This window comes from Cebidichthys violaceus, unplaced genomic scaffold (genome assembly GCF_023349555.1).
Source record: "Cebidichthys violaceus isolate CVI_PGR_0920_01 unplaced genomic scaffold, fCebVio1.0.p SCAF_71, whole genome shotgun sequence".
Lineage (NCBI taxonomy): Eukaryota > Metazoa > Chordata > Actinopteri > Perciformes > Stichaeidae > Cebidichthys > Cebidichthys violaceus.
This window is the reverse complement of record NW_027176939.1, coordinates 165,001-192,500: the sequence shown is the minus strand read 5'-3', so window position 1 is coordinate 192,500 and position 27,500 is coordinate 165,001. Positions and strand designations below refer to the sequence as shown.

The window sequence follows — 27,500 nt, the reverse complement described above, 5'->3', positions numbered from 1 at the left end:
TGGGACCCGTCGCCCGTCTCTCCTCCTAATCTGTCTGTCTGTATTTTCTATTATTGATTTTGTTGTTGATGAAATTTGGAAAAAGAAAAAAAACATTAAAGTTGCTTGAGATGTTTTTTTAATCCGTTTCTGTTTAAACTGTTTTCAGTGTTTTATTTGTGCGGTCACAGATCACCCTCAGTAATCATCATCATCATCATCACTACTACTGCAGCTTGTAATATTTAATAGTGGAGATGACTATTAATCATGACCTCAAGATGAACCAAACCGTTTTGGTCGTCATGCTTTTTACATTCAGAGCAGAATGCTGCAGCTCTTCAGCTCCTCTTCTCCAGAGAAGACTGAGGAAGAGTAACGCAGCTCTTCCTCCTGCTGGTCCCTTTGAATATCTACGATAACGTTATACATTATATTATATATATATATATATATTATATATACATGTGAGCAGTAGCTGCTCTCAACCAAAGATGTGTGAAAGCTTCTTGTTAGCTTAGGAATGTCCTTTGTACAGAGCTGCGTCTCCTCGTTTCTAGTCTTTATGCTAAGCTATGCTAATATATACAGTATAATCTACAGAGTGGAACTAGTGGAAGCAGCTGTTTAGAATTGTCCAAACATTTTGGGAAGCCCGATGACACCGGTACCAGTGGTAGCACCAACAGGTGAAGCCCAGCCGGACCTCTTTGCACCGCGGTCATGTAGACCTGCAGGTGAGTCCTGGTTTATACGGCTCTCCTGGTTCAGGTTCCACCACCAGAATACTAAAAAGACCTTCATGTTGCTGAAGGCAGCGTGTTTGTTGACAGTAAACATCAGCTGATGTTTACTGTCAACAGTACTTTCTACTGTCCACATGTACTCCCCTCTTACCAGTTTTGGGACAACCCTTAACGAGTTGTGGAATATTCATGACTCAAGTTCTGTAGTAAGTAGAATTTTAAAGTACTTGTACTCTGCTTGAGTTCTATTCTATGCTACTTTACACTTCCACTCTTTTTATTATTCATACAAAATACAATCAACTAATAAATTATTAAATAGTAGTTGGAACGCTTGCACAATATTGCATCAATAATTATAATGCGGTTATGTAATATACATACCAGTACTTTATTACTTTTGGTAATTTATCTGATTTTAATGCTGAAATGTTTTACTTGCGTTTTGACACATTTTTTATATTTTTAAAAATGTTTAAAGTATTTTTACTACATGGTGTTCTGGTGCCTTTGACCTGGTTTGAGGATTTGACTCCATCACTGTCCAAACACACTTGGAATTAATATTCTGTATTATATAGCTTGTTTATTAGTTTTTGGGACACCGCTGTTAGCTCATGTAATTAATTAAGCTGCTCCCAATTACCTGCCTTCTAGTTTGACTTCAGTCCAGAGGAAGAGGAGGAAGAAGAAGAAGATCTACCTTCTCGTAAATCCACAGAAGACTATTGACTGACGGTAGTTTTCATCACTGAGGTTAAACAAGCTGCTGCTCAGTCAACGTGAACAAGTTCAACCAACCCAGATCATCAACACGTTACTTCTCTTCTGTAGAGATGGCTGAGCTGAGCTGAGCTTATTATCTCCTGAGAACAAATAATCACATCCAACAAAGAGAGGAAGCAACATGTCAAACTATTCATACAGGAAGAAGCACTTTGACTGACAGGCTTCACAGGAAGTGGATCAGAAAGTTTGCACCACACTGGAATGTGTGTGTGTGTGTGTGTGTGTGTGTGTGTGTGTGTGTGTGTGTGTGTGTGTGTGTGTGTGTGTCTCCACTGGTTTTCATCATCTTTGTGTCTGTGCTGATGTTACTGGAGAGTCTTCCATCTCTCTCTCTCTCTCTCTCTCTGTCTCTGTCTCTCTCTGTCTCTCTTTCTTTCTCTCTCTCTCTCTCTCTCTGTCGCCCTCTCAATCTCTCTCTCTGTCTCCCTCTCCATCTCTCTCTCTCTCTCTCTCTCTCTCTCTCTCTCTCTCTCTCTCTCTCTCTCTCTCTCTCTCTGTGTATCCTTGCACAACCTTGATGTGATGTTCAAGGTGAGGGGGGGAGATGTGATGTATACGTGTGTGTGTGTAAGTGGGTCGCTGCAGTGCTGGACTGTGATTGGCTGGACGTTCTGAGGAGCAGATGAACTGGATTGGTTTGGAGGAACGGATCCACTGGGACCTGTGAGCTGCAAGGAACTCTGGGAAACCACATCGAGGTCCTGAGGGGGGAGGTGAACTGTGCAGGATCACTGATTCTAGTATAGACCCCAAACGTGTCAAACACGTCAGGCTGAATATATCATTCAACAATATTAACAAAACGAGTCTTTGACTCTTTGAGTTAGAATATTTCACTCAACGTAAACGTCATGAAGCTTCAATGAAGGGCCACACAGTAGACCTGTAAACTCTCTTTTAGCTCTGTGTTTGGTCTCTACCAGCGGCTCAATGCTTCACTGTGTTCACCACTTGGTCGCTTGGTGCTGAATAACCGGGAGGTGTTCCTGTGAGAGCTCTGACACAGACCTGAAAGATGCTGAACGGCTCTGTTCAGCTGAGGGGGGCTGCAGTGTTGAGGGTAATTCTCCTACACTGTGCTGCTGTCTGACTTCTCTACCGCGTCTGTGGCTCTTAGAAGACGTAGACCTTTAAAGAAATAAAAATAAATGAAGGTTCAGTCATTTCCTAAAACAGCTGTCAGCTTTTAGTAAACGTTACTCTAAGGATATAGTGCATTTGTTGGGAACTATTTTCAGTGGTGGATTAATACACATTTAGTGAGTATTTCCAGCAGGAAACATGTCACCCAGTGTCACAGTTTGGCTCCCTGATGTTCTTTCTTCATATAGCGTTTAGATGTATCTTCATGAGAGGTGGCTCCGCTCCAGCAGTTTCCCATCATGCTTTGGGTTTGTTTGGAGGTTGACAACATTTCTGAGCTGCAGAGAGAGAGACAGAGAGAGACAGAGAGACAGGGACAGGGAGAGAGACAGAGACAGAGACAGAGAGAGAGAGAGAGAGAGAGAGAGAGACAGAGACAGAGACAGAGAGAGAGAGAGAGACAGATGTGTGTCTCTCAGAGCAGTGGTGTGGAATGTCTCAGCTCTGACATCATGTTACCTTCTCTGTCTGTCTGTTCACCATCAGTCAAAGAAAAAGCAATAAAGAACCAAATTAAATACAATAATTATCCGCCATAAAGTATCAGTAAAAGAAACGTTTTAGGTGTCGTTAATGGAATGTACATACATTGTTCTACATTGTTTGATAGCCAGATAACTAGTTCTATGAGATGATATTTAATAGATCGATAGGAATATAGAAATGCAGGAAATAGCATTCCTATTATTACATCTTTTTAAGAAACTCTGACATGAAAAAGGTCGACAATAAACGATAATCTAGAAAATGTTTTGACAAAACCATAAGGCCGAAACAAATATCAATGAGTTGCAAACACGTTCATGACATGAATGAACAATGAACTGTTTCTATGATGCTTTAGTTGCAGTTCAGTCGTCATGCATGTATAATATTATTTTGTGTTATAATTATTTTTATACAGTTTTTCAGATGTTGACTTTGTGATTTTCAGATGAAATGATATGATTATTAAAATCACAACCACACAGTCCTCATGAAGCAGAGGAGCTGGATTATTGAGCATAGTAACTTTAGTTATAGATATTTTATGTTTGTCACCACTGTAATATCTGTAGACTCTTTTATTATATGTTCTTTCTTTACATAGAATAATGTATTTCACGTCTGTGTAGAACATGTTTAGTGTTTCTGATCTGACATTAAACCGCAGTGAAGAAGCACAGAGAGGCAAACAGTACCTCTGCCTCACTGAAGGGGGCGAGCGAGAGCCCACGGGTCGGGTTCATGCTTGTTCTGTCGTTGTTCTTCTTCTACACTTCTCTTCTTCTTCTACACTTCTCTTCTTGTTATATTTTGCTTTGACCACACAAATGCAAGAATCTATATCTAAGCTTAAAAATGTCTCAACAAACAGTGAAATGTGACCAAATTATCATCAGCTCACCGTCGGACAGGTAAAGTAACCTTTTATGTGTTCGTTGTTCTCTTTATACATCCTGGTTGTTACGCAGATTATCGAGGAATCTCACGATTTTCGCGGGTGGCGCTCGCGAGCGCTCCGCTTCTGAAACGCTCGAGGTGGAATCAAATATGTAGCTTAATGTGTGTGTAAAGAATGCTGATATGAAATATGAAGAACAACCAGTAGTCAATGTGAACGCTGCCAGTTGAATGGTGATTTAAGCTTCTCTATCGGGTTCATATATCTGTAAATCTGACTCATGTAGCGTCAGAGCCTCACCAGACACGAGCCTCACCGTGACGTCACTGGTTCAGTATATCTTGATGCTAATACTGTTGTACTTTTACTTGAGGTAAAATATTGATTGCAGGGCTTTAACTCACAGAGTACTTTTACACTGTGGTATTGCTACTTTTACTTAAAAGTTTTCAGGAGCTTTAAGTGTTAAAGATCCTTTAACCTGACACCGGATGACGTCATGAACAGGTGAGTTGACAGTAAATAGAGAGAGAGAGAGAGAGAGATGAATGCATGTGCTGCAGCAGTATTTAAAGTCAACCTTCTGCTCACACACACACACACACACACACACACACACACACACACACACACACAAGTAAGAAACTACTTTCATCCAATTTTTATTTTTATTGGATGCAATTTAATCCTCTGTGTCCCCCTCTCTCCCCCCCTGTTTGTGCGGGGCGCATGCGCAGTCCCACCACTCTGCTCTCGGTGCGGCGCAGAGCGCGCGGCTCTCCGCTGCTCGGATAGAGTTGGTGATCAGTGTCCGGGATACCTGACGGACGGACGGACGATCGATGTCCTGATCAATCAAAAGCCCCGCGCGGACTCACAGTCAGGACACACACACACACACACACACACACACACACACACACACACACACACACACACACCTGTTCAGTATTGATTATTGCTTAATGAGCGGCTGCTGATGTTGTCTGTGTGAGTGGAGTTCAGCGCGCCTCTACTTTCTTCATCCTTCCATCACCTCCTCCGGTAAGTCACCCTCCTCCTCCTCCTCCTCCTCCTCCTCTGTCTCTTTCCCTCCTTTATTCCTCTCCTCTTCTTCTTTCTCATCTGTTTTCTCGGTTGGTTGAAGGTTATCAAACGGACCGAACAGCAGCTGTAAACCGAGTCAGTCCGGATCACTTTCTGCTTTTTAAACGCGCGTTTCTTCTCCTCTGTTTCTCTTGTTAAAGTCTGAGTTTTACATTTCTCTGCAGAACTTATATTAAAACAACACGTGTGAACTGTGAGCTGATTTAAGATGGTTTTATGCAGTAATAGTTCTATTCATTCTATATTATGAAATGTAAAGGAATGAAGTAAAATGGAAATAATCAAGTGAAATGTAGTCCTACTAATACAAGTAGTAAAACATACTAAATCTGTTATGACCTGATTAGACTATTGAAACAAGCCATTGTCTGCTGGTGGACTACAGTACATGTATTAATACACCGTCTGTCCATTCTGCATGAGGAGTATTTCATTCTTAGTACTTCAGTACATGTTGTTTTAATACTTAAATACCTGTAATGAAGTATTTTTTATAGTGTATTATTACTACTTTTCTTCTAGTTGTAGTCTTTCAATACTTTCTCTCTCAGTCATGTGTTGTTGTACTTATACTACATGTGGAGCTTCTGTGATTTGTTTAAAATATTTGATAATCAGCTGACCTCTTAGGCACAGATAGCAAATATGAGATGGTTGCAGGTTCTGAATTCTTCTTCTTCTTCTCACATGTGATTGTTGGGCTTCGTTGATCGGACAGAACTAGACATGTGATGAAGCTCTATAAGTGTGATGAGCATCTTTCACTGATTCAGTAGATCCACTGTTTGTATCCTCGTCTGCTTGAATACTTGTTATTGATTTACTTTATTACTGTAGAGGACAGCAGGTACGACTCACAACCTGTCATTTTCTCCTAATGTAAATGTAAATGTTTCAGACAGCAGACTCAAAGATTGTGGCTCACTAGTTATTTTTGCACGAGGAACAGAGTTGGTTTAATTATTTACATCAAAACACTTTAAACTGTAATCAAATATAAAAAAACGTATTTTTTTAAAATGAGGACAGACAGACAGACATTATAATCTTGTGTGAGTATTGAACATGCTTCATTATTGTCAGATAATCCCTTACAAAGCCTACATACACACACACACACACACACACACACACACACACACACACACACACACACACACACACACACACACACACAGTCCAAATCATCACAGTTGTCTCTCTCTTTCTGACACAGAGATGTTGTTAATTTTCACATAGGTGACAGTATGGCTGTGTGTGTGTGTGTGTGTGTGTGTGTGTGTGTGTGTGTGTGTGTGTGTGTGTGTGTGTGTGTGTGTGTGTTGACCAGTCTGACAATGACACCTGATCAGCTGGACTGTAGTGCCCCCTGCAGCTCGAACAGAAACGGACCTGAACCCTGATTGTCCTCTTCCTCTTCCTCCCCTAACTCTAAACCTTTCCTCCTTTACCTCCATCTTTTCTCTATTGCCTCCATTTTTACTACTTTTCCTTTGTGACCTGGAAACTGATTTCAGTGCTGCCGTCTGACACCTCCACCTCCTTTCCTTCCTTCCTTCCTCCCTAGCAGAGGAGTTTCCCCCTCACTGTGTTTCCTCCTGCCGCTCTTTGTTTGGATGCTTGGACCTTCTGTCTGTGCTTCTCAGGCTTCTGTGAGACTAATTCACACTAATTAACTTAATTAAAGTCTTCTGTTTAAGACAGAAGAGGAAAGCTGACAGTCTGAGAAGCAGGAACAGGAACTCAACGTCCAATCAGAAGACAGAAACACAGAACGTTAGACTGTACCATTTCATTAGATAACCTGCTACTGGACCATATTCACTGACTCCTGTCTCCACAAAGGGAGACAGAAGGGAAGCACAGGGACACAATGTCAGCTGCTGTGTTTACTTGCGAGCCGTTGATGAGGTGGATCTTCATCTCTGGTCGGCCGTTTCCATGTTCCGACCTCCACGCGTGAAGCAGGAGGGGTTGGAAGCGGTGCCCTGATGTCCACTGGATTATCTTCCAGCTTTGCATTGGCTGCACGGCATCTTAAAGGTGCATATACTGTACTTTCAGGTCGAGGTGGCTCTGAAACGCAGGATATTCTTGCATTTCGCCTTCCGGGAGATAGCGTACAAGTACACAGACTGGCGATCGGCTATGCCCTTGCCCCCCCCACACCTTCAGCAGTTGTGTGGACACAGCATTTCAGCCACACGATAGAAGCACAAGGGTCTTCTTGTGTCTCTGAAACCTCATCATCATGGCTAGGTCCACACAGACCTGGCCTGGGGAGAGTGGTAGATGATGTGGGTTCCTCGACAATGTTCTTGGTCCTCCAACACTTCAGGTACCTTCTACTGGGGAGGCATGTGGAGGGAGGAGCCACCACTGCACCGTGGTGGCCTACGTCAACAGGCAGGGCGGAGTTCGGTCCGCTGCCCTGTTGAGGATGGCGGAGAGCCGGTGGTTCGGGTCCTCAGAGTACCCTGTTGTTACTGAAGGCTCTCCACGTTCCCCGGTCGGTAAAGCTAAAGTAAATTTGTCCCGCTATGATTGTCCCTGACGCAGCAGGACAACCCGGCCCTGGGGGGTGGACGCCTTTGCACACGTGCCATGGCCAAGAAAGCTGCTTTTTGCCTTTCCTCCGCTCCATCTCATCCCTTGGAGAGAGTGTGACGCGGCAGCAGTTGTCGGTCATTCCGGTGGCCCCAGGTCGCCGCTCAGCACACACGGTATGCACAAATGACTGCGATGATGCCACCCCAGTCCTGGACCTTTCCCCCCCGTCTCAGGAGATGGGTGCAGCGGACGCACTGCCTAATCCCGGACGTTCTTTCCAGGCTTTGCAGCGCTGGTGCGAGTAAAGAAGGCTAGACCCCCTGTCCGATGCAGTTAGGTCTATTATCTCCTTTTTGAAGTGTTGTGTGGATAGAGGGCTGCCTCGTGCCCCTTTTAAAGTATATATGCATCAGCCATTTCTTACCAGTAACGCTGAACAGTCTTTGGTAGCCCTCTTGTGAAGCGGTTCTTGCTACTTCTCTGCTTTGGCAGCCTAGGTTATGAAGAGGTAGGCGAGCTGCAGCATCCAACATTTAGACTGCACCCATAGAGTCCAGTGAAGTCACACTGTGTGACTTTCAGACCATACACTGACTCGTTTTAACCTGCTGGTAGACGGTTGTTAGGATGCACCAATGAGCTGATTGTGAGCTTTGACAACCTGTTAGTTTGCATTGTCAAGTTGTACAGTGCAGTAGCGGTACATTCATCCTACTGTAACGCTCCCTCTCTCTTGTTCTCCTCCACACAAATCAATTTCTACCTATTTATAGAACATGACAGCATTACTAAACACTGCGTTTTTGTGTGTTTGTTTGTGTGCCAGGACTCCAGCAGTGGGCAGATTGAGAAGCAGCATGTTGTTACGTCAGGACAGATTAGTTTGGAAACCTGCAGAGAGCGCACACACACACACACACACACACACACACACACACACACACACACACACACACACTCTTTGTACGTGAGTGTGTGTGTGTGTGTGTGTGTGTGTGTGTGTGTGTGTGTGTGTGAGCTTTAATGAGATAACCCTAACAGCAACAGAGATGTCAATATTGCATCAATATTCAATTAAGATCAACATTACATTGATTATTTGTATTTACTTTCTTGCAGGTACATGAGAAGATTGATGCTCTCTCATGTCTGAAGCTTTTCACTTTAAAAAGGTTTTTAATGAAAACTTGTTCTGAACTCATAAATTAGTGTCTCTGTTCAATCTACAGTAGTTTTGTGCTTTTGATGCCCCCCCCCTTACACACACACACACACACACACACGCGCACACACACACACGCACACACACACACGCACACTACATGTGTTGTGTAACAGCTGTGTTTCTCCTCAAAGATGTTTTTCTGTCACTGTAGCAGTAATACTGAGAGTATTGCAGTACGTGTACTGTGTGTGTGTGTGTGTGTGTGTGTGTGTGTGTGTGTGTGTGTGTGTGTGCGCGCGCTTAGCTAGCTAGGTGCTGCCTACCCTACGGAGCCCTAACAGCTAGCCACCTCATTACTCCCATTCTGTCTGCTGTGATTTATGGACCTACCTGCCTGTGTGTGTGTGTGTGTGTGTGTGTGTGTGTGTGTGTGTGTGTGTGTGTGTGTGTGTGTGTGTGTGTGTGTGTGTGTGTGTGTGTGTGTGTGTGTGTGTGTGTGTGTGTGTGTGCACCTGCTCCCTGTGTTTTCTCAGGAAGTTTTAATTAATTTCCCGTCATATGACGAAGAGGAAGTGATGACATTAATGAAATGTGATTGGATGATTATCATCAAAAATGCAATTAGTGGCCTGAAGGCAATCAGAGAGAGAGGGAGGGGGTGAGAGAGAGAGAGAGAGAGAGAGAGAGAGAGAGAGAGGGGAGGTAGAGCGAGAGAGAGGGAGAGGTGGAAGGAGAGTGGGAGGGGTTAGGAAATAGTTTATAAAAAGTGTATAAAGGAAAAGTTAAATGTGTGTGTGTGTGTGTGTGTGTGAAAGAAAGTGTGTGTGTAAATAGGACGGCAGTGATGAAGTGTTTCATCGTGACTTGTGTCTCTAAGGTTATTACATACACACACACACACACACACACACACACACACACACACACACACACACACACACACACTCTCTCTCTGAAGATGTGAAGGTCACACGTACACACTGTGTCACCAGTTTAGGGGGGGGGGGGGCTTCAGGTTGCAAGGTGTCATGGAGTTGTTGAACCTCTGAGACAGACAGACAGACCACGTCCTCACTAGTCCACCTGAACCAGGTTGTTCTCATGAAGAGCTCAGTCCACTGGAACAAGAGGGAAATGGAAAACTCTCTGCTGCCTCATTGTCTTTCGGTTCCCTAGAGAAGGTCGACACCACTCCCATTTAAATGTAAAGGTATAGGCCAGTTAGCTTAGCTTAGCATAAAGACAGACTTGCTGTCTTGTCACTGACTTGGTTGATAGGGTTGATTGAAGGTCTTTGAATTGTTGGGGTTTGATGGTAGTATGTGTTTAAAGTGTCCTTGTGCTGCTCTGTCTCAGAGAAATGAGTCTCAGACTTATTAAGCGTATGAAGTCTGGATCTGCTCCGTTCTGCTGTGCTGTCCTCAGTTCATCCAGTGTCACCGGTAACATCCGTCACAACACCTTATACTTGATCACATCACACCTTTGACTTTCAGCACTCCACCTCGTGTGGATCTGGGAGTTGTTCATGTCTACTAATATTTTTGGACCGTCGTAGAACACATGAACGACAGGTATGAAGTCTGAAAATATAAAATATGTGTATTGTGCGTTGGCTGTATTCACATTTGAAATGAGTGACCACAGAGACAACTTGACTTCCATCTTAAAACAACAACTCACAAGTATTATGGTTTCATTTTGTACACTGTGTAGTTACACAGTTGTTACTAGGTTGCCCCCTCTCAGTCAGTTTGGTCTTAGTTGACTAAGGTTTCTTTAGTGGATCAGTATTTATTCATTTGTTGTCGTGTTGAGTGAGCACATCTCTGTAAACACCAGATTGAAAGTGGTGCTTTTCTCTGATTCTTTGTGGAGGATCTCAGCTTTAAAGAGCAGTCGGTTAAGTTATCTAATCGACTAGTCGACTAAATGTTACTCAAACAGGAGGAGACTATTGGACTATAGGATGGAGGGTGAAGAACAGAAGGATTTGTTTTCAGGTTTTGCGTTCTTAGCAGGAACATTTCCTTGAAGTTAATCTTGTTAAACGCACAAAGTCACCGTGTCCCTAAAGTGAAGGTGAGTCTTTAAAACAAATGAGTGTTCTGACTTAAACCAGCCGGTCACCGAGGTGTGTGTTTCTTTGTGTGTGTGTCTCGTGTTTCTTCTTCCATTAGTTGAGTGAAGCGGCCGTTGAATGTTTGATGAGTCAGCATGTGGAGAAGGAAGTGATGTCATAGCCGTCCTCTCGTCTTTCGGGGCCGGGTTGAGGTTTTCCGGCAGCAGCTTGGAGTCTTAAAGTTCTGCTGTGAACACTGCAGACACTCGCCGTGTTGTACTTGTACACTGTGTCTGTAGTACTGGAGCAGAGGTCGTGGTACTCGGGTTCTGACTGTTTGGAAGGAATTTGTGAATTTTAGAAAATGTAGACCGAACATTCACAGCAAGTGATAAAACCTCTGCTGATGACAAAGAGAACTAATATGAGTTTCCATCATTCTGTGGTCCGCTTCATCTGAACTACTGCTAATGTCAACCACAACTCTTTTTGCTGTTTTCGGCTTCACATATAAACCGGAGAATGGTGGGTGTGGGTGCAATTCTTAGATAATAACAGGTGTTATCTAACAGACATATCTTTAGCACCATTTGGTCAACAGATCAGTTTTAAATAGTGCAGGATGTAAACAGCACCAAGAGAAAGAGCTCCAGTGAGCAGCAGAGGACTGCAGGTGACGTCTCTTCCTGTGATTTGTGACTAACGTTGTTGGTGTAGTTAGTGTAGTTGGTGTAGGTGGTGTAGTACACACTGTCACATTGTCACCCCAGTGCTCCTGAGCTTTAAACTAGGACGCTCTAGGTAGCGTCTAGCGTCCGTTTTGGACGTGTCTTATGTTATCTTGTCTCTGTAGCCACCATAGCCCCGACATGTAGATTGTTGAGGAGGAACACATCAGGTGTGTTAAGTGTTCAACGTCAGTCAGACACCTGAGCCAGTTCCATTTACTGAATGGAGACCATGAGATGAGGTCAACCTTTGATTTCAGATTATTTTCTCAGGTATACTAAACCCAAAGGTCAACAACCAACTTCCAGGCTCAAAGTGTGTATCTGTTTCTTATGCACACTGACACTGTTCACCTCAGTGTCTCACTGACACACACACACACACACACACACACACACACACACACACACACACACACACTGAGTCACAGAGAGGTCCCAGGAGTTCAGTGTTGTCCTGAGAGACACTTCAGCAGGGAGGGGGCAAAGCAGTCAAACAACTGTCCGTAGATGTTCAGATGAGTGTGAGTGGTAATCTCTATTATTAGACCACAGATTATACTGATTGAGCTACATCATACACACGCACACATACACACACACACACACACACACACACACACACACACACACACACACACACACACACACACACACACACACACACACAACACTCATCTGTGGATGATAATCCCAATCCCACAATCCCCTTCTGGCTCAACCAATCATGTCCCACCAAATCCTGCACAGCCTGCTGGGTAACCTACATGCAGTGGTGTGTGTGTGTGTGTGTGTGTGTGTGTGTGTGTGTGTTTGTTTGCGGGTGCGCATTAATCCTTGACAGTCTGTAATAGAGGAACATCTGGTTTATCTCTGTGACTGTGAGGCTTCCTGTTCAAACAGGAAATAGAATCATTTATATATATTCAGTGTCAGTGCCAACGTACGATCATTACCTTCATATAAACCTCTGTTTTCATAGGACGTTCGGTTTAGGCTCAGGAAAAGATCGTGGTCCCCGTTAACTTGACTACATACGTGACCGTCGCACGTGAGTCACGTGACGACACTAACGGCTGATTGACATGACACACAGTAAACACAGTGGTCTCCTGCAGGAAAGTCCTGTTTAGTTAGCTGTTTCCCCCTGTGTTTCCGTGTCTTAATGCTAAGCTAAGCTAACCAGCTCCTGGCTGTAGCTTCATTTTCTTTTACAGACATCTAACTCTCAGCATGACAGCAAATGAGAGTGTTTCCCAAACGTCGAAAGTATTCCTTCAAGACAAACGACACCAACAATGGAGGAAAGCTTTTAACAGAAACTAATCTACAAAGGTGCTGCTGCTGCTGTGATTCATGTCTTCATTAAGGCTGATTAATGCTAGATTTGTTGATGAGTCAAAGGGTGGACGGAGCAACGGATCAACAGTGGGCCTACATCTCCTCTCGTCAGACAGCGAGGTGGTCGTCGGGCGACGGGGGTCCCTCAGGTCTGCTCCTTCTGTTAGCGGTAGCAGTTAGCGCGTTCAGTGCTGGCTCTCCATTAGCGTGAAAGCTTTTTTTATTCTCCTCTAACAGTATAAGTGTCAGGTCCTGATGGAGCAGAGCGGCTATTTAAAGAAGGAACAGAAGTCACGGTGTCCTGGAGTGAAGGTCGGAAATGACTGAGAAACCTCACTGTACCTGCTGTGTGTGCGTGTGTGTGTGTGTGTGTGTGTGTGTGTGTGTGTGTGTGTGTGTGTGTGTGTGTGTGTGTGTGTGTGTGTGTGTGTGTGTGTGTGTGTGTGTGTGTGTGTGTGTGTGTGTGTAACTATACAACATGGTGTCAGTTGTATAAACAGTAACTCAACACAACTCTGATCCGGCTGTAGGAGAGTGAGCAGTGAGGCTGGATTCAGAGCTAGTCCAGTATCTATGTTCATCTACAGCAGACTGATATCAGTTTATAGCCGATATAATATTATCAGTAGTGGACCTAAAACCTGATCCAGCCACACTGCAGACCTGACAGAAGAACCAGCTCACTGAGTCCCTTTAGAAACCACCATGTGGACGGAGAATAGAGAGACTGTAGTTCACCTTTCATCTGTCTGTGTGTGTGTGTGTGTGTGTGTGTGTGTGTCATAGTTTCCCAGTCGACCGACCACAGTGACATCACCAGTTGCGGCGTTACCACATAGCACTTCCATGACGACCAAAACAACAGACAGACAGGAAGCTGGACCGTCTGCAAACCTGTCGTTCCACCTGTCTCACTCGGCGGTTTTCCATTTAGCTAACGTGGCTCCTCCGTTCCCTCGTGTCTGAGCTCTTCCAGCATCATCTTGAGGAGACCACAGGACCCCTTCACATAATAACTCATGTCTGATAAATGCTCCAGACTGTGACTGACCACCATGACACATTAAAATACATATTATGTCGTAGCTGCAGGTACAGAAAGTCTGATCCTTTGCAGACCGTTTCCATGACTCTGCAGCTGTTTGGGTCAAAATATTTGGACAGGATACCTCTCTTTCATGAATGAGGAGTGAAATAACAAAAGAAGAAATTGGCAAGTGAAGTGAAGAACAAGTGGACAGAGTTTGGAGATTCTGGTTAAACAAACCATTGTTTGTCTTCATGTTTTAACGTTAGTGGACGTTGTTGTGCCACAGGTTCCTCCTACCTCCCCCTGTCCCGCTGTAATCCAGTGATGCAATAACTAATTACTTAAAGTAATTCATGCAACATTCTTATTGTTGTTTCCATAGCAGCCCAGCCCGCTGGCCAATGAACACAAACTTATCAAAAGGGTGTTTCCGTCTGGATGAAAACGTGCACATCACATCACTAGTGGTTCTCGATGATGGAGGACCAGGATTGATTTCTGGCTCGGTGTGTCTGGAGGAGGGAGGAAGTATAATTAGCTGAATGGAAGGCACATTATGTGTCCTCAGGAGTGTCTTCAGGTTACGGCCTCCTGCAGGTCTTTACATTCACTGCAGTAAGAACCTTAATGGACGTCTTCTCTTCAGACCGGCTGGTTGTTGTTGTTGTTGTAGTGTCGCTGTGACACTTGTGTGGTTTTATATAATATAACAGAAAGAGATGCGTTCTTTAGCACAGAGAGCCTCCATGACAAATCTTGCACTACTGGACCATATTTTGTGTGCTCATTTATGACTGTATGCTCCAGGACCTCTCGGGGTTTTGGGGATTTTGATTTACTTTTTTACACCATCATCGACTGCTGACTCATCGCTCCTCTTAACCGGCCGGTAGAGGCTGCATGTGATCAACAACTGCTTCATTAGCAAAAGGCATTTCTGGCACTCAGCTAGGTTAAAACCAGCCTTCCCCTCGTCGGGTGGAGTTTGGTCTAATCTTGATCGATTCATTCCACACCTGATATGATACGATGCACTAAAGTTTGAGTTTGTCCGTTCCAGGGATCAGATAAACAATAAATCAATATATCATATTTTTTCTGCTGTATTAGCCACAGAAATGGTTAGAAATGAATTTGCGTTGGAGGTCATACACAGCCTGAGAGGACGTCTTGAAGAAAGCGCAATAATATAGATATCCATGCATTTCAAAAGGTTTGATTTTATTTGACCTGGATTTATATCGCTGGTTCTTAGGTGAGAGTACAGTTTGAGAAAATGTGGAAATGATTTGTCGATGTGAGGTATGTTTTCCTTTCTTTCTCTGATTTTTGAGGCAGCTGTTTGACTTTTCTCCAGTTTCTTCTGATTTGTAAGATCTCAGATTCCTGGAGGGACGAACATGCAAACATCAAACTGTATGTAGCAGTTTGTTTCAGCATCTCTGCTGCCGCCGGCCACTGCTCTGCTTACTGTGTGTGTGTGTGTGTGTGTGTGTGTGTGTGTGTGTGTGTGTGTGTGTGTGTGTGTGTGTGTGTGTGTGTGTGTGTGTGTGTGTGTGTGTCTTTGACCACTGTCATTACCAGCTACTGGCCTCAGGGTGAGAGACAGCCACTCTAAGACATCTCTCTGTGTCTTTTCACATCTCCATTAGTTCCTCTGTCCTGTCGTTGGCGTACCCTCGGGTCACTCTGTGTGTCTGTGTGTGTCTGTGTGTGTCGTACGCTCTCTTTCAGGCAACAGCGACATACATTTGTGTCCTCCTCTCTTTATCTTTTACACCCAGCAGGGTTCAGAGCTTTCGACCAATTGGACGAGTCCCTCGTTTGTTCACTTGCTGACATTAAAAACAAGAAAAGATGAGATAGCTGGTGGTGTAAACCTTGTATTTCCATGTCTAGTGATTTCCAACAGCGTCGGATAAGTTGAAGGTGTAACACAACTCGTCTTCAAACCTGAACAGTGACTCATAACAAGTTTCATAACCCACTGAACAATAACCTGTTTTCCTGTAAAGCTGACACACATTTTGGACATAAAAGGTTTTCACTCAAGTGAAAAAGATTTTTCTTGTTTTTTTTCTATGCTTTTGAGGCTAAATAAATAAAGGAATCAGTTACCAAAAGTATAAAATATAATTAGGTTTTAGTTTTTCCTAATGCATACAACAGCCTTTCACAACTATTAGAGTTCAGCATTTGGTGAAATATGCTTGTTTTCACTTTCTAGCCAACAGAAGATGATTAGAACATGGATTCCATAATTAAATGTCAGTTTAATACATAGGTATTAAATATAAGGTTCAGGGGACGGTTAGCTCATCTTAGCATACCACTGGACATGGGGAAACAGATAGACATGATGTTGTCTGAAGAATGTTAAAGGCAGATTGAGAGTTAAAGAGGACTCGTATGCATAAAAGACTGTGTCATCCGCATAAAAATGGATACCATACATCTGTGTTTGAGTGATAATATTGTTTACGTAGAGTGTAAAAAGTAAAGGAACCAGCACAGAACCATGTGGTACTCCCTTATTGATCTCAAGGGAGGTGGTTTTGAGAACATGCGTACAGATCGCATGTGTTCTATCAAACAAATACGCATGACACCAGTTCTGAGCGAAAACATCCAAAACAATACTGCGTATCAATAAGATGCAGTGGTCAAAAAAGGCCCCAGAAAGATCCATGAACAGCAGCACAGTGCTGTCATATCTCACCATGTTTTGATATTAAAGACTGAAACTCAGTCAAGTGTTTCTTTGCGCTCTATTGAGTCTCTTTGAAGTCGTAAAAAGAAGAAGAAGAAATTCAGGTTGTTGTGAAGCACTCATGCTGAAGAAAATATTTCTGCTTTTCCTCACATTGTTGCTTGACTGCTGTGTGTGTGTGTGTGTGTGTGTGTGTGTGTGTGTGTGTGTGTGTGTGTGTGTGTGTGTGTGTGTGTGTGTGTGTCTGCGTGGGATTATAACCCACAGCTGGCCTCTCTGATTACTGACTGCCTGGTCAGCCCGGATTAGACTCACACACATATTACAACATAAAAGGTAAACACACATATTTCATTTCATTTTAATGCTGAATGTTCAGTTCACTGACTTTCTTTTTCTGCGTCTTACTTTATGTGTGTTACTGTGTGTTACTGTGTGTGTGTGTGTGTGTGTGTGTGTGTGTGTGTGTGTGTGTATTTACCTGTGTTTGTGTAGTGTGTAATTCCCAGCTCAATAGAGCAGATATATTTAATCCTTCCCTAGCTAAAGCTGATGTCAGCATCAGCTGGCTGTGTGTGTGTGTGTGTGTGTGTGTGTGTGTGTGTGTGTGTGTGTGTGTGTGTGTGTGTGTGTGTGTGTGTGTGTGTGTGTGTGTTTGTGTGTGTGTGTGTGTGTGCGCGCATTTTGTAGCTAATTCATCACAGTGGCGGATTAACCAGCTGTCTGCAGAACATAAAGTCGACGACTAACAACCAGCTGGGAGAGAGAGAGAGAGAGAGAGAGAGAGAGAGAGAGAGAGAGAGAGAGAGAGAGAGAGAGAGAGAGAGAGAGAGAGAGAGAGAGAGAGAGAGAGAGAGAGAGAGAGAGAGAGAGAGAGAGAGAGAGAGAGAGGGAGAGGAGTATAGGTTTACTAAAGATCAGTTACAAATGTTTCACATTCCTAACTGACATTAAATTGTTTGAATCATATTTAGTTCTGTGGAATAACTCTAAATACTACAGTATCTAGTAGCCAAGTTCAAAATCAAACAGCGATTTCCAAAATGTATTTCTTGTTCCCTCATTCACGACTCATGTACTTCATAGTGAGCAGCAAACAAAGATCCAATGCAACTTTGAATCAGCAACACTTTGCATCATCAACTGAAGGGCCACATTGCATTGTGGGATTATTAGCACAAAGTATACATTTCTGAATTTCTTTCAGTCTGGATACTCAAAGAGAACGACACAGTGGACAATGCAGTGAATGATAGTGATTTCTGTAGAAGGAGTGGATCAGGGTGGTCGTGAATTCAAAAACACTGAATACTGAATTCATCCCACATTGACACAGACTCCCGGAGTAAATTCATGTGAACAGCAGATTTTAAATTGTTTTTCTCCACACTAATGTTTGGCTCCCACTCACCGCTGGCGGCGCATGTAACAGAATTTTAAGCTCTGTAATTAGATATTTCTTGCCAAAATGCACCATGGGAGTTGAAGTTAACTTTTCACTTCATGTTTTTCTGTGCACAGGTACCTTTCACTTTTTATTTTTTTATCAAGGAGCCAGATATTTTCTGATGCAGTTAATCTTTTGTACCGACGATTCGCCCACGAGAGATTAACGTCTATTCGGTCCCGTTGTCCACGGGAATTAAAAATGAATGGGACGTGAACTAACTTCTCTCACTTCCACAACTCTGTGACGATGACTCGTAGCGTTCTGGCATATTCAGAACACTTTGTCACTGTAATCAGAAAGGGAACATGGACAGCGATAGCTGCTGTATGGGTTCTCGGTGCATCCCGCAGCCGGACCCCTGGTCATGGAGTAACAGCAGCGGCTTCCTGAGAGTCTTAATGGAAAGTCAGCTCAAGTCAATTTTGTTTATATAGAAAACGTATTTCCCCGAGAGGGTTTTAGTGTTAGCCAGTGAGCGTGGCTGGTCCAGCTGGTGTGTGGACGTTGACGCCAGAGACCTTGATTTCCTCTGGAGACCTTCTGGGCTCCGGTAGCTGCTCTACCGCTCTATGAAATAAACATGGTTAGGTAACCGTGTCTTCTTCTCCGCCTTAATGACTTGATCCAACTCTGATCCAAATCTCTGAGTGATTTTAAAGTGATGTGGTGATGTATGTAGGTCATTGCAATATAGATAGCTGACTATAGAAGAAGTGTGTCCTGTCAGATGTCATGTGACTTGGCAGCGCTGACAGGATAACAGATGGACACAGTCATGGACTGACCTACACACACACACACACACACACACACACGCACTGTACACTGGACACACACACACACACACACACACACACACACATATTTCATCCTGCCTCGCTCCTCTCCTCTTACTCATTACTCCATCACTCTCCCTGTGAGCGTTTGATGCTTCTCACTCTGCATCCGGTGTCATTCAGGCCTCGCTCCAGTCCGTCCGTCTGTCCGTCCACCCGTCTGTCCGTCCACCCGTCTGTCTCGCGGTGAATGAGTTTCGGGGTCGTTGCTCGCTGCGGATCGGCTCTGTGTCCGTTGCTGCGGTGTTGGATCACAGTTGTCTTACATCGTTAGGTTTCCCTAATTCCCTATTCCCTAACGTCTCGGAGAAGAAAAAACAAGTCAAGAGGAAATTTCTTTTTGTGTTTTAGACTTTGTCACAACATGGATTTCTGAATGAGCTGCTTTTAGCTGCTCAAAAATGAAATTCATCCGCATTACTGTAGCTGGCAAGGTAACCTTAACACACCAGGCATCCGTCAACATGCTGGCAGTATCAGTCACAGTTAGGGCTCTGAGCTTCTTTCCAGTTTTTTCCCCTGTACTGGGCAGTTTACTGAGCTGGCATTTTGTTTTGTGGATCGTTCTTAATTTCATTTCTTCTTCTTTATTGAAGAAGGAGAAGAAGCTCTCAGAGCTACCTCGTTGTTAGCTGTTTTGTTAACTGGACGATGAGTTCACACAGTTTATTGAAAAGACATCTCATGACTGTCTGAACACCATCACTCTTTTGTGGAGCAGTTTACATTCCCAGGGAGGAAATGAAATAAAGGTGGAAGGTGCGACAGTAAGCTATGCTCGCCTCCTCCATTTCTGCCTCTTAATTCCCTCAAAGGTCAGCACTGTCCAGACAGCTTGCTATCAGTCAATGTCACACATTTTTGTGTCACATGCTTTTCCCTTTCTAACAAATCCACTAATTGTGGCGACTCCATTGCAAAATAATTGTTTAAAACGTAGAAATGAGTCTGTTTAGTGCTGGTTAGTTCTCTTGGACCTTAATGCCACATTTGACAGTATTGGTAACACAATACTTTAACTCCTCATATTCAGCATAAGCACAATATACACTACCCACTATGGATCACTATTTTAATTAAGTGTCTTTCATTATGTGTTGGCATTTCTGGTGCTGCTTTTAGAAGTTTTTTCCTCTAGTTTATATAAGCTATATATAACAATAGTGATCACCATTCATTCTCTTCCTTTCTTCTTCCTCTTCTTCCTTAGCTTACCTTAGGATGAAGACTCCTCTCAGCCCCTCTCAGCTACTGGAGCGGGGGCAAATATTTGCCTTTGGAGGGATGTGTCAAGAGCTGATGGAGCCCCCAACACCTTCAACCATCAGTCTCTCTGTCCAGCAGAATCCATCCCCAGGTGATTGACATGTTCCAGCACCAATGCTCGGTATTATCTGCTGTTTCCAATCCATACTTTTCTCATACAGTTTGAGTCTTCCTTGTTGTTTTCTCCTACAGTCTGACTTGTCTTTGTAGTTTTCTCTGTCAGTCTGACTCATGTTTGTAGTTTTCTCCTACAGTCTGACTCATCTTTGTAGTTTTCTCCTACAGTCTGACTCATCTTTGTAGTTTTCTCCTACAGTCTGACCCATCTTTGTAGTTTTTTCCTACAGACTGACTCATCTTTGTAGTTTTCTCCTACAGTCTGACTCATCTTTGTAGTTTTCTCCTACAGTCTGACTCATCTTTGTAGTTTTCTCCTACAGTCTGACGTCTGACTCATCTTTGTAGTTTTCTCCTACAGTCTGACGTCTGACTCATCTTTGTAGTTTTCTCCTACAGTCTGACTCATCTTTGTAGTTTTCTCCTGCAGTCTGTCTTGTCTTTGTAGTTTTCTCCTACAGTCTGACCCATCTTTGTAGTTTTCTCCTACAGACTGACTCATCTTTGTAGTTTTCTCCTACAGTCTGACTCATCTTTGTAGTTTTCTCCTACAGTCTGACGTCTGACTCATCTTTGTAGTTTTCTCCTACAGTCTGACACATCTTTGTAGTTTTCCCCTACAGTCTGACACATCTTTGTAGTTTTCTCCTACAGTCTGACTCATCTTTGTAGTTTTCTCCTACAGTCTAACAATCCTGATTGTTTTCTCTTACAGTCTCACTCATCCTTGTTGTTTCCTGTCTGAACAATCCTTGTAGTTTTCTCCTACAGTCTGACTCTTCATGTTGTTTTCTCCCAGGTCAGGGCGGGGCCTACTCACTGTGTGAGGTGTGTAACCTGCAGCTGACTTCTTCTGCTCAGGCCCAGCTGCACTGCAATGGCAGGTCTCACCTCCGGAGAGTGAGACAGCTCCAGGCCAGAGAGACAGGACAACAGGCAGCAGGTACACTACAACCACTACTGTCATGTGATTGTAGTAGTAGAAGTATATGCATGAGTAGTTTTTAACAATCAGCTTTTGAGGCAATAATAAACATTATCAAAATGACTGCTGACTGCAACTGTCAGATTTGAGAACCCAACCCAAGATCTGAAGCTGTGTTTTTGCTTTATTTCAACTATTGCCTTTCATTAGCTTGCTTGGCTAAAACATGAGCTGCACCACACCTCACTTCCATGTCTTTCTTCTTACAACATATGACATGCATAGATACAGCTGATTGACACAGTATTCACCATTTTTGAAAATAACCAAACCATTTAGAATCTGACCTGAACCTGAAGACTTATATTCATCTCACATGATAGTTTATAACTCCAAGCAGCGGTAGTAGTTATAGTAGCTGCAGTTTAGTAGTTGTAGCAGCAGTAATAATAGTAGCACAATAGTAGCAAGGTGACTGCAGTAGTAGTAGCATAATCACTTGTAGGAGTAGTAATGGCAGTACTAGTAGTAGTAGTAGTGGTAGCAGCAGTAGTAGGAGCAGCAGCATTAGTAGTCGTAGTATTAGCAGTAGCATTAGTAGTCGTAGTATTAGCAGCAGTATTAGTAGTCGTAGTATTAGCAGTAGCATTAGTAGTCGTAGTATTAGCAGCAGCATTAGTAGTCGTAGTATTAGCAGCAGTAGTAGGAGCAGCAGCATTAGTAGTCGTAGTATTAGCAGCAGCATTAGTAGTCGTAGTATTAGCAGCAGTAGTAGGAGCAGCAGCATTAGTAGTCGTAGTATTAGCAGCAGCAGTAGTTACAGCAGTAGTTTATTATTGTCAGCTCCTTGTATGATGTATGATATAATGGGTCTTGATGTCTTTGATTCCAGCAGGGGCTCAGTCGAGGTCTCTTCCCCGGGTCACAGGGCTCAGCTCCCAGCCTACAGGACTAACTCCAACCCCAGGCCTCAGTCCAGGCCTCAGCGCTCCACCTAGCACAACTGCAGGTAGGACCACAGTGCTTCTACTGCTTCTACGACTACTGGTGTACTGGGCTGACAATGACTGATTCATCAAACATTTTGTATCTGTTAGAAGTTGCAAGTGAACACACCACAAAGACTACAGCTGACATGTAATGCTTTACCTGCATGAGAGGAAACAAGTAGTCTGACGGTCTGTCTGCTGAGTGAGAGTTACTTTGGCTCATTCATCATCAACAGCTGCTGCCATCTGGGAGAGGTCAGAGAGTGGCGGTGGTGTGTGTGTGTGTGTGTGTGTGTGTGTGTGTGTGTGTGTGTGTGTGTGTGTGTGTGTGTGTGTGTGTGTGTGTGTGTGGGTTCTCAGTTTGACCCCTGAGAGAATGAACTGACCCTGCATTAACTCAGATCATCACTGCAGTTTTATCTCTGTATGGGTATTGTTAGCTCCACTTAAACACCTGTCCGTCATGTTGACAAGCTGAAATATAATATGGCATGTGAATCTATATCTGTTGTGTTTGGAGATGTTTAAAAACGACCTTGAAAGTCACACATGCCTGACGCTTGATTATTTCTGAGCTAATTTCTAGCTGTTTCCTCCTGTTTCCCGTCAGTAGAAGCCAATTCTTGTGCAGTTACAACTTCATAAAGTGTCGCTAACTGTTTCCATCTGCTTCCTGCCTTCACGCTTAGATTAATTAACTGCGCAGACTTGTATATAAGAAGTGAACGTAGTCGTCTTGGCGTCACCCATTGGTTTGTGGACTGACGTTGTGAAGCATCGAGTTCGGCGTTTTGGCCATCGCCATCTTGGATTGCGGCCGTCGCCATGTTGGCTTTTGGCAACCACCCGCCTGGTTAACTGCTAAACTGACTGCTGGTTGTAGCTTCATATTTAATGCACAGGCATGAGATGATATTACCATTTTCCTCTAAATCGGTAATCTTATTTCCCAGGATGTCAACATATTCTTTTAACAAAACAAGATAATGTGTCTTTTATCAGTGGTTATTGTTACAATGAAACACTATACAAGTTTGTGTCTTATTGTGTTGGTTCTGATATTATGTTCTGATGTAACTGTTTAGTTTAATGAGCTGCAGTATTGTCATTATTCTCATGGTTTAATCATTGCTGCAGGTTTCTAAGTGCTTCCAGCGCCTCTGCTGCTGAAATCACACTTGAAGCTTTTCACATTGCTTGACTCTCTTTGGTTCTGTGATCAACTGTGAGTGGAACGGTTCCAAAACGTCTTGAGCAATTCAGACCCAGTTTTTAAAGTCAAACTGCTGGTCAACAGAGTGAGCATGTGCTGTGTGATGCAAAAGGAGTTAAAGTGGAGCAGACAGCAGCGGGTCATTAAACTGGGACATAGCGCTGCTCCGCAACCACACTGACATTTCTCAAAGACGTCGACGCTCGCATTGATTGTCATCGTTACGTTAGCTTTGGTGCTAATGTGTCTGTCTCCACAGATGTGTCTGTCATGATGACACCTTTTTGTGAATCACCTTTATAATGCAGCGTTCAGTTTGTTGTCCTTAAACACAATGCAAAACTTTCTGCTGGAAATCTGTCGTATTAGCCCTGAGTGGAACTGACTTCCAGGTCACTTGTATAGTAACATAAGATAAGTAAGTTCATACACACACACACACACACACACACACATCTAATTACAGGACATAGCAGAATGATGTCAAGAGAGACAGGAAACCGATACACAATCTCTCTCACACACACACACACACACACACACACACACACATATATACACACACACACATATACAGGTGTGTGTGCAGCAGTTGTAATTACATACTATGTGTCCATATCAGTGTACAGGCTACAATAACACTGATTAAAGATTAAATCTCTCTCTACTGGGCACACACACACACACACACACACACACACACACACACACTCACACACAAACACACCACTCAGCCTGAATGGTAACGCCCCCCCCCCCCCCCCCCCCCTCTCTCTCTCTCTCTCTCTCTCTCTCTACCCCTCTTTCTGTCCATTACGTGATGCTCACTCAACCATGAAAAGCTCTTTGGCCTGAACTCAGCTCCTCCAGGCCAGGCTGTGTGAGTGTGTGAGTGTGTGTGTGTGTGTGTGTGTGTGTGTGTGTGTGTGTGTGTGTGTGTGAGTGTGTGAGTGTGTGTGTGTGTGTGTGTGTGTGTGTGTGTGTGTGTGTGTGTGTGTGTGTGAGTGTGTGTGTGTGAGACAGTGACCTGGCTGGCTGAGCAGCCTATCAGCAGTTAGGTCAGATGACATCACAGCCAATACAAACAAGGTTACAGTCGTTCTTACAAAACTGCTGGAATCTGCTTTTTAATCTTTCGTCTTTACGGTTGTGTAAAGTCAAGTTGTGTTTCCAATTTTCATAGTTTCTTCTCTTCTTTTTCTTCTTACATGAACATTATAAACTCCACACACTGTTAGCATTTATATAAATATCACCAGGTGGAATAAGTACTCAGACACTTTACTTAAGTAAAAGCATCAATACAGAAATACTTCAGCAAACATACAAATGTCTTTACAGTATCAGAAGTAGAAGGACTCGTTGGGAACGATAGTCCTGTCAGTGATATTGTGTTATATATTACTGACTTATTGCATACTTTCATGTGTTAGCAGCATTTTCATGCTCTCACCAGTGAGGAGCTAATGTCTACTTCTTAATAGACTGCTGCTTAGTTTCATCTATGCAATAGACTGCTGCTTAGTTTCATCTATGCATCATCATTCATGAGCTGGTTGTGTATAACATCTTAAAGTAGTGACTACAGCTGTGTGATGAATGTAAAAGGAGCAACGTAGTAGATAGAAGTATAACGCTCCCCTCTGAGATGTGGTAGAGTTCTTCTTCTTCCCACACTGTGTGTGTAGGTGCACATCTACAGCACGCCACATCAAAAGAAACACTTCAGTACAGACAAGCCATGAAGTATTACAACAAATCCACATGTACAAAACAGCTGTACTGAATGAATACCTGAAGATCATGTTCCAACCAGACTACTAGCAACAGAATGTTCACCTGAAACCAGCAGGAGTAGATGTTCAATGTGAAGTACAAGAAGCTCAACTCGGTGCTCGAGTAACATACTGAGTTAATATCCACCTCTGCTGCCAGCCACACACACAACGAGTGAAAACACACATTTGCAAGCTCATGAATGAATTTGTAAAAACACTACATTTCAAACACACGAGCACAACAATGAAAGTCACGGGATTCCCCGACTGAGGAGCTAAGAGAACCATTACTACTCACACTAACTAACACTAACTAGTGTTACAGTTGTGTTTTCTCCTCAGTGGCAGTTAGTGACCACTAGGCGACAGCATTCACACTCGTAACCCACACACTCATGCACACACACACTCACACACGCATCCAGTCGCTAATGAAAGAAGCGAAGTCCCGTGATCCGCATCGGTACAAAGGAAGAGATCGAGTCACATGAGACTAATAACGGTTACCCGAGTTGAAGCTCCTCTCTTCTTTTAGGTTTTTCAGTGTTTGTTGTGGGCGGAGTTGTTGCTGGGTACTGAAGACAACAACACCGATGTGCTGTGACTGTCTGTGCTTTTCATGTGAAAGAAGTGTGTGTGTGTGTGTGTGTGTGTGTGTGTGTGTGTGTGTGTGTGTGTGTGTGTGTGTGTGTGTGTGTGTGTGTGTGTGCATGCAAGCTAGCTCTAATAGCTTTCCTGGGCTGATAGAGGTCAGCATGTTGGTCTAGCTAATGACCTCATACTTAATGAGAAATATACGTTATTAATAGACACATTGTTGTGTGTGTGTGTGTGTGTGTGTGTGTGTGTGTGTGTGTGTGTGTGTGTGTGTGTGTGAGAGAGAGAGATGGAGAGACTGAGCAGGTGTTGATGTGTGGTTTTGCGTTGATGCGTTCAGCTGTTTATGAATAGACCCTGCTGACAGATTCACACACTCATAGTGCTGTACAGTGCTGACAATAGGCTCAGCACAGGGAGGGGGGGGGGGGGGGGGGGGGGGGGGGGGCTGGGGCATATGACCAGATTTGAACCTGTGATGTTTCGCCCACATGACCCACATCTGTGACCACCAGTTGACAACTTGCAGAACTAGTAGAGAACTGGTAGGACACGCCAAAGTCACAGTGAAGGCATTGGAGGGACTAATCAAGGTCAGGTGAAAACTGATACCAAATGGATCTGGTTAATGGATTGGTACTGTGGATTGGGGACTAGGACTATTCGAGGTTCAGTAGGCAAACTGGTTAGAATTAGTCAAAATGTAGAAGATAACTGAAGGACTCACAACTAGTAAGGCTTTGGAAGGCACTCGAAAAATCTTAGAAGAATGACTAGATTGATAGAAGACAACTACTTGGACAGGTAAAGTGATTAGTAGTATGACTGGTCAAGGATCTACTGACAACTGGTTGGACTAGCGAGATTAGTCTACTGATAGAACAAGGTCTCGTAAAGGATTGAAAAGACTATTTAAGGTCAAGTAGAACCTGGCAATACCAGTTGTACTAGTTAGGGATTAGGTACAGGATATGGAGACTGTAAGGACTAATCAAAGTTAAGAAGGAAAACTAGTAATACTAACAGAGTTAGTAAACAACTTGGAGGACAAATCAAGGTCTAGTAAAGACACTGAAGGGACTATTCGAGATATTGTTGAAACTGGTAAATACTAGTGGAGCCAGTTACCGGGTCTGGGGATCTGGGACTGTTAGGACTAGTCAAGGCTTATTTATAAAACCTGGTAGACTAGTGTAGCTGTTAGGTTGGCTGGTGAGACTAGCCAAGGTCTAGTATATAACTGGTAATACTAGCAGAACTAATAGACACTGGTAGTCAAGGTCTACTAAGGCATTTGAAGGACAAGTCATGGTCTAGTAGAAAACTGGTTAATACCAGAGGGAACTAGTAAATGTGAATGATAGTGGGGATGTGGGACTGGTAAGACTAGTCATGGTTAAGTAGAGAAAACCGGTAGCAGAACTAGTCAACAACACTTATCGAGGAAGTCTACGTCTAGTAAAACTAGTAAAGGACTGGGGAATTGGGGATAGGACTAGTCAATGTTATGTAGAAGAAACTGGTTAGGGCTAGTGGAACTAGTAGAGTGCAGGTATAACTAATCAAGGTCTAGTAATAAGCAGAAGAGGGCTAGT

The 27,500-nt window shown here is 43.5% G+C and overlaps 2 protein-coding genes across 2 annotated transcripts in view; both read left to right on the top strand.

Annotated features, from left to right (window-relative positions):
- The window catches only part of cwc22 (CWC22 spliceosome associated protein homolog), a 10,400-nt gene extending 10,278 nt beyond the window's left edge, over positions 1-122 (top strand). The window contains exon 20 of the mRNA XM_068736649.1: positions 1-122. This exon is cut by the window's left edge and continues 750 nt beyond it. The gene's annotated coding sequence lies outside the window, so the exon portion shown is untranslated.
- Positions 123-4,851: 4,729 nt separating this feature from the next.
- Positions 4,852-27,500, top strand: part of znf385b (zinc finger protein 385B) — a 43,346-nt gene continuing 20,697 nt past the window's right edge. Inside the window, exons 1-4 of the mRNA XM_068736673.1 lie at positions 4,852-5,085; positions 20,231-20,377; positions 21,203-21,346; positions 22,221-22,337. Coding sequence (XP_068592774.1) covers positions 20,242-20,377; positions 21,203-21,346; positions 22,221-22,337 — 397 coding nt within the window. The 5' untranslated portion in view covers positions 4,852-5,085; positions 20,231-20,241. The remainder of the gene's footprint in view (positions 5,086-20,230; positions 20,378-21,202; positions 21,347-22,220; positions 22,338-27,500) is intronic.